Here is an 8,266-nt window from a genome sequence, read left to right as displayed (position 1 = left end):
CATAAAAGTGTTGCGACCCTTTTGGCGGCAAATAGGTCGCAACCAGGGCTGTAGTGGTGGCTAAACGCACGTAAACGCTGTTTACCCACCTCTGGAATTTTGGAAATAGTGTTTATGCACCTCTGAGTGGCGTTTACGCACCTGTAAATTCGTTTTTTAGTTTTTTTTATGTTTACATACCTTTACGTCTTCCTAAATACATTTGGTGTAATTTTTAAAGTGGCAACATTTCATGTGTTGTACCTACACAAGCACAAGCAATTTATCTATAATTTTTGGTTGTCTCTATTGATCAATGGCTCGAGAAACGTTTATGCGGTTTGCGATATATATATATATATATAAATGGATATTCTGCGATTTCTGAAGCGTCTCGGCAGCGTCTCCCCTCCCAAAGATGCCAACACAAGGCCCTGATTACAAAGTAAGTCCAAAGAGCAATATTAGGCTACTGTGGCATCCCGCCACTTACACCTCGGCCCAGGCGGGTCCAAGGTGTAGTGGTGGACGGCGTATACCGCCGCCACCCACTTGTCGGCAGCAGAGAGCAGAGCGTCTCCCTCTCCAATCAGCGCGATTGGAGACACCTGGTGAGGGAGAGACAAGTACCTGGGGGCCATCTTAAAAGGGAGCCCAGGAACAGACATCGGGAGGCCAGAGGGACTAGAGGCTCACGGAGACCCTAGAAGTGCTGCATTTTATTGTATTTGCTGATCATTGCAATAAATGCCGTGTACGGCCTAAACCTTGCCCAGTTGTGTGATACTTGATACCTGAACCACGTCACAGCGATAGCGAGTCACCACACTACGTTTATTTTAAGGTTGTTTTGGTTCGCATAAGATGATGCATTCAGTCAGTGACGATAACGTTACCACTAATTGTACACAGCTCTCTGCTAGCGAGTTATGTTTATTGCGTTGCTTTACAGCATGGAACAAAGCTTATTTTACTCTTACAATGCAATCTCAGGTTTAAAGTCACAACAAACAGGTGTGGATCATGTTGGTGCATGTCATCACTTTGTAGGAAAGAAAGGAAAGGAAAGGAAAGAACACGCCTACTCTGGCAGAAAGTTCCCCTTCTTAAGGTGCTTCTCTAATAACAGAAACGTGTGTGAACGTGGACCTGGGCTGTAGCACTTGATTAGACATTCAGTCATGCTTTTGTAGGTATGTTTTTTTTAATTAATTCTGGAATCTTCTTCAACATTACTTTAATAACTATAATTGGATATAGTGACTGTGAAGGCATGAGAGAGCACTCAGTGATGTAATTGGTACAGTCGAATGGCCACACATGTGAATTGGATAAAAAACATTGGGTAATAGACTGCAGGTAGTAGGCCTATCCCATTTATTTTCATAAAATGAACATTAAACAATAACCACAATATCGCCATAACCAACAATTTTGACACTGATGTCACAGGTCCGGTATGGTACAAAATATACACTGCGCGGTCTGCCTTACTGCATCGTGGTCCATCTGATCACAGAATTCAGAGTTTACCCACCTCAGATTTTACCACTACAGCCCTGGTCGCAACCAACCAGAGGTATGGCTGAATGAGCGGCCTGGGGCTGTGGCAGCCAGCCATTGTCACCATGGCTGCTACCAAAGCAGCCGTAGCTGGCTGCTTTCACAGCCAAAAGCCTATGTTATCAGTTAACATCTCATTGAACAGAATAAATATACGTCAGTAAAGTCACTGTTACTTTCTTCATAGGATATTTTATTTGTCATTTAACAAACCAATAGGCTATACAATATAATCAATATCAATTCGTACCCATCACTGTATTACAAAGTTAATTTAAAATTAATTAAATATAGATAGATAGACTGATAGGCCTATTTATGTATATATATATATATATAATATATATATATATATATATATTATAAAAAGCCCTATTGGTCTATAAGCTATATGTGATTGTATGTATGTTTTTATTATACTGACGCACGTATATTTATTCTGTTCAATGAGACGTTAAGTCATAACTTAGGCTTTTGGTTGTGAAAGCAGCAGCTGGCTGCCACAGCCCCAGGTCGCTCATTCAGCCATACCTCTGGTTGGTTGCGACCTATTTGCTGCCAAAAGGGTTGCGACGCATTTATGGTCGCGACCTAGTCGGTCAGCCTGCCAGAGCCAGCGGCCAGCCGCAGCCAGCAGCCAGCAGCCAGCCATGGTCGTCGCAGCCAGCCTGTATGTGTGTGTGTGTGTGTGTGTGTGTGTGTGTGTGTGTGTGTGTGTGTGTGTGTGTGTGTGTGTGTGTGTGTGTGTGTGTGTGTGTGTGTGTGTGTGTGTGTGAGTGCATTTCCATTTGCAAGCATGACCAAAGTAATCAATATCAAACCCATATCAAATGGCAAAGAGAACATTTATTTTTTTAAGAAAAAACCGAATTGTAAGATAACTGTAATGCTTTTGGATATGATAATCACAGTGCAATTCTACTTTTAGTTACCCTAGAAATCCAGAGTTCTCGCAAGAGCACAATTTTAATTTGCTCAGCGAGTCACTCTGAGAACGAGCAATATACTCACTCCCTGAATCCCCTGGCCCAGAACATTAACCAATCACATCGGTGTATCTGATATATATATAATAGCTGTTTAACCGACCATTTTCGGCCCCGTTGGGCCATTTTCATTACTCGTTGCCAGACCCTACAGCTTTCTAGATGTGGGTCTGGATTTCCAGGCTAACTTTTAGTCACAAATATTAAAATAGTACAATGATAATAAAATAATGTTTAGTATGAAAGCATACCATATTCTATAAAATATTTTTCTTCAATAATTCTGTGGTTACTGGGGTCATTCCCGCTTGTTTCCTGTGAGGTTCCTGGTCACCGTTTGCCAGGTAGTGGCTTGATGGTCAATATGATGGGCGTCTCCGGCAGAATAATGAGTTGGAAGGTGCTCTTCACCTCGACGTGCCGCTGTTTCTCCACTCTGAAGTTCTCAAGCATCTGAAAAGGCATGGCAGGTCTCGGTTAACCCGTGATAATGTAACATATAACGTTTGAAGGTACTATGGTGAAGGTTCGTAGCCTTTACTGTAGTACCTGTCGTCCCAAAGCAAACGCTAACTTATTTTGAGCTGTGTATGTCAGTGAACAGTTCTCTGAGCATGAGGAATCAGAAAATGACAAGAATAACCACAAAATGGTTGAAAATAAATATGGAATATCCTAAACGTTAAACAGAAACTGATATCCCTTTACCGGAAGGCCTGCTCTTTCTTGCCTCTCACCGCTAAACCCATGTGACTGAAACAGATATCGCTCCCTCGAAACGTGGGAACGCCGATAACGCACATTGGGGGTACCCCGCTCCTGATGTGAGCGAGATGAATACGTATGTAAGGTCTCACATGGATGAGGAAGAGCTGCATCTCCATCTCGGCGATGCGGCGGCCCAGACACTGGCGAGGGCCGAAGCCGAAGCCCAAGCTGCGGAAGTAGTTGTTCTCCGTCCGCAGCCAGCGGGACGGCTGGTACTGCTCCGGTCGGGGGAACACAGAGGGGTCGCGGCCCATCGCAAACAGCCCTAGCTGGACCAAAGTCTACACACAGCACACACGCTGTTATAAAGAACATAAGTGTCTGACATGTCAGAGCAGTATATATGAGAGAGAGAGAGAGAGAGAGAGAGAGAGAGAGAGAGAGAGAGAGAGAGAGAGAGAGAGAGAGAGAGAGAGAGAGAGAGAGAGAGAGAGAGAGAGAGAGAGAGAGAGAGAGAGAGAGAGAGAGAGAGAGAGAGAATGAGAGAGAATGGGGCATGAAAGGTAATACAAAGGACTTCCGGGTGTTTATCAGAGGGAACCGGTTCCTTCAGCTTCCTGTAAATGTTTTGAATATGAATATGGGGCATGAAAGCTTTGTCCTGGGGAAGATACTTGGTCATAAACAGTTTGTTTTTAGAAGTGCTGGGGACAATAACCATAAGCTTGAGTGTGGTTTGAAAAGGCACTGAAGATGTTTTCATCTTACCCCTGATGGTATGTGGTAGTTTTGGATGGCAATGTCTTCTGTGATGTATCTTTGCAAGCTCACTGCCACTGGGTGAAGCCTAGAAGAATAAAAAGTATACAGAATATCAGAACCATATCAAAAACCAACACATTCTCACTCCAAAAATCGATGCCAGGGGCTTTTGGCGTTAACTGCTGACGCAAAGGGGGTCTTTGTGCACCTTCATTTGACGCAGGGGGTTTGTAATCCCTCCACGGCGATATAGGTTAGGGTTAGGGTTAGGTTAGTAGTGGTTAGGGTTAGGATTATGGTAGTAGTGGTTAGGGTTAGGGTAGTAGTGGGTTAGGGTTACGCACTTATTAATGTTCGCCGTGGAGGGATTACATTGTAATGAGGTGAAAACCCCCTGCGTCGAATTAAGACACACAAGGACACCCTTTGCGTCAGCAGTTAACGCCAAAAGCCCTTGAACAAGCATTGATTTTTTTACAAACTCTGAGTGGAACTGCGTTGCAAAAACATTACTAGACTAAAACATTGTCCAATGGTCCAGGATGAACTCTGCCTGGCTCTGTTGTTACAGGGACTGAAGCAGTGTCTCTTCGGCCCCGGTCTGCCCTACCGCAGGGTTTCCTTCAGGGCCCCCTTCAGCAGCGGGATCCTCTTGAGCATGCCCAGCAGGTCCCCCTGGCTCTGGGCGCGGGCGGTGGCCACCTCGGCCCTCAGCTCCTCCTGCAGGGCGGGGTGTCTGGCCAGCTCATACAGGGTCCACAGCAGGGTGATGGAGGTCTGGAGGCACAGTGGTGTCAGAGCCTCAGTCCTTGTGGTGAGAGGCTCATGCACGTTAGTGTGTGTCCTCCATTGTCGTGGTCGTCTTTACCGTGTCCACCCCCCCGGCCATCAGCTCCGTCACGCTGGCCTTGATGTCCTCGATGGACAGCTTGTCCAGCATGAGCAGGCTGGCCAGGACCCCTGGGTATTTATCAGAGGGAACCGGTTCCTTCAGCTTCCTGTAAATGTTCTGAATGCAGCGGTCCGCTGGAGAGGGATTGGAAAATCAAACGCCTGTAATTTGTACACATCAACAACCAATATTAATGTGTGTGGCAGAACGGCTTAACTACTATTCACTGTTAAGGAGATGCCTTCATCCAAAGTGACTTGATGTTCATTTAGATATATCGTGTCATTGTCGTGTCATTCAGGTGCAAATAGGGGTTAGTCTTCTTGCTAAAAAGTGCTCACTGCTCACTGCAGTGCTGACATTGGGGTTTGAACCCGCACCTTTTCAATTGAGAACCCTTCAGATGTCTTCGGCAGTCATGATTCAGCCGCCATGGTTATAAAAGGTCCCGCTAAGGGCAGTCCTACCTTGGCCGAAGATGCCGTCCCAGGCCTGAACGTGGTCCCTCCAGACCTTGGCCCCGACCGTCCTGAGCAGGGCCGGAGGTATGTACAGCATGGGGGAGGTGGTCTTGAACATCAGGGTGATGCAGTCGATGAAGTGCTGGGCCTCTGGGTCGATGTAGTCCAGCAGCAGACCCAGCCGCTCTCCGTACAGCACCGAGCCCACCGCTGGCAGGAAGGAGGAGACATGGAGGAATCACACACTGATACACATCCCGTTATACAAACACCAGACAAGACACAAGTCAGAACAAGGGACTGGATCTGATAAAAACTGTAAAACATTCAAATGAGTCAAATATGTACAGTACGTATATGTCAAATCATTGCTTACATTCCAGGGCGTATTTAAAAAGTTCTTGAGATAGGTCTGTTGTCCATTTGTTCTGTCCACTTCTCTCTATCTTTTTGTGAATCCTAGCCACAAAGTCCTGGCCCACTTCGTCCAGCAACGGGGCAAAGTTCCCCAGCATCTTTGGAGAAATTACCTCCTTGTTGAGAATAACCCTGTTGGACCTCCAGTCTTCTCCGTCCCTAGGTCAAGAGCAGGGGTTTGATTAATCGTTGGTTGTCTGAATGGGTTAAAGATAGTGTGAATGGGTTTAGTAAAATAGATACTTGAGTAGAACTCCATATTTGCGGTTCCGGTAGTCCCTGTATGATGTCCATGCTTCAACCCTCAGCCTCTTGGGATAGTAGCCCTCTGCTCTGAACAGTGTGGCCGCATCCACAGGCTTGATGATGTTAACACTGTCATAGTAACCTATCTTCTCCCTGTTGGATAGAGAGAGAAAACGTTGAGACATCCTTGTCAGGATGAAACATGATTTTGCAACATGATTTTGAAACATGACAGGCAACTTTTGCCTGTTTACACACAAACACACGCCACACATCGAAATCCGATCTTGAGCCGAGACGTGTTTGTTCCTCCCCAAACTCCCCGACGGTAGAGTGAGACACCCGTGGACCCTGGTCCAGTTGAGAAGTTGAAATATTTTAACTTTATTCGCGCCGCGAATTATTCGCGGCGCAAATCCACGTGAACGCGCTCGCCGTTCACGTGGAAAATTTTCGCGCTGTCAATCAAATCTTGTCGCGCGAATAGGCGAAAAAAAAATTCGCCCGATTCGCGTCTCCACGTTCACTTAACATTGAAACGTGTCGCGGGGCGAAGTGCGGTGTGAACACACCTTAAGATTCTACAGAGTCTCACTCCGGCCAAAAACCAAAAGTTGGCAACCCTGTGATTATGCATCTATAATATTAAAAAGGAACAAAGGAAAAAGGCATGTAGAGGGAGAGTGGGGTGAGTAGTGCCACTTTTTTTTTTTTACCCAAAGTGACTTTAAATTGAGGCCATGACAGTAATGTCTCCAAATGAAATATGTATGTATATTTCAGGATGTGGTGCATCCCTGGCAACAATAACTTTGGATCTGAAATAAACTGTTTAAGAAATATAGCTTTCAGAAAAAAAGTGGTCTCGTGGCACAACTTGCCCCTGGTGCGGGGTAAGTTGTGCCTTTGGAGAGAATACGTTGGGGTAAATTGTGCCATTGATATATATCTCATAAACTGTAATGCTATATAAAAGCAAGACAAATCCATTAGAAAATTACTAATTTAAGGTTTATTTAAAGCAAATAAAGGGTTCCAACCAGGATAATGCTGAACATCCTTTCTTCTACACCAAGAAGAAAAGAACACAAGAACAAAATGAGAAAGAAAACAAGAACAAAATTTAATTCAAAATCAGGCCTTAATTGACTGCAACCCACAGATCCGGCCTACTACTTAACATTCCACTTGTCGATGCTGCAGGGGAATATGAACTTCTCCTCCCTTCTGGCTCTACCACCAAGTTTTTTTGGTGTTTTTTGAGCACATCACCTCTAGGGATTGCCGTTGATGTGAAGTTTGTGGGTGTCATTGCAGGCATAAATGCTTGCTTAACAAGTTCTGCAACCTCGTAAATCAATACGGTTTGACCAGGATGTGTGCGTTTTCAGTGGTCCATATACACTGTCCACACAGTGATAAAATGTAAGAATAAAATCAATTCCAATAAAATAGTATATATAATAATAATCATAACTAGGGGTCATAATAATCATAACCCCAGGCCCTTTGGCACAAATCACCCCAACCCTACCATTTTGCAAAACTAGCATGATTCAGCAGTTTAGGGATAACATTGTGCTAACTGTATAGACTCATAGTGTAGCATACTAAAGCACTAAAACATGTGTCAAATGTTTTCAAACTTGTCTATAATTGTTCAGACGCAACAATCAAAAATAAAAAAACCTTGATCATAGAAATTTTACTTTGAAAGGCAAAAAACAGTTTTTTGAGCTTAAATGTGCAAACCTCATTCCATGTGTCTCCCTTCTTTGCAGGATGAGTCAAATGGATGGCTCTTCAAAAAATGTGGTCACATGACCAATTTCTTCTATGGTTTTCTAGAAACAAGGGGTGGCACAACTTACCCCACTCTCCCCTACACATGGCCTGGCACTAACGAAGACATCCAAACTTCATCAAGAGATTTTTGATGAACGCAACTCATTAGAAAATAAATCCCTCCTTTACCTGTAGATTGGTCCAAATCTGTTGAAGTTGTTCACCATGATGTGGTGAAGGTTCCTGAAGCCATCTTGTTTCCAAAAGGCATACAGATTGGCCACCCCGTTCTTCTTCCAGAGCCCAGGAATCTCATGAAACGGTCTGACTAAGCTGCTGCTCTCTGGGTCCACGTCCCTGACCACCGGCACACTGCTGCTACGGCGCAGACTCACGGCCGGAAGCCCCTCTGCCCAGGGCCGAGGCAGCCCCATAAGGCTGCACCGCAGCATGTGCCACCGGGCCAT

General features: G+C 44.9%; 1 protein-coding gene across 1 annotated transcript; it reads right to left on the bottom strand.

The window, feature by feature from the left end:
* Positions 1-2,858: 2,858 nt before the first annotated feature.
* LOC311356963 (cholesterol side-chain cleavage enzyme, mitochondrial-like) lies at positions 2,859-8,266 on the bottom strand (the record flags this gene model as incomplete). Its single annotated transcript, XM_084476830.1, has 9 exons — positions 2,859-2,981; positions 3,386-3,577; positions 4,005-4,083; positions 4,609-4,775; positions 4,867-5,024; positions 5,358-5,561; positions 5,728-5,927; positions 6,012-6,167; positions 7,989-8,266. The coding sequence occupies 9 exons, from the start codon at positions 8,264-8,266 to the stop codon at positions 2,859-2,861; spliced, it is 1,557 nt and encodes a 518-aa protein (XP_084332956.1).

This window comes from Micromesistius poutassou, assembly GCF_964030765.1.
Source record: "Micromesistius poutassou genome assembly, chromosome: 13".
In the NCBI taxonomy this organism is placed as follows: domain Eukaryota; kingdom Metazoa; phylum Chordata; class Actinopteri; order Gadiformes; family Gadidae; genus Micromesistius; species Micromesistius poutassou.
This window is presented reverse-complemented; position numbering and strand designations above follow the sequence as displayed.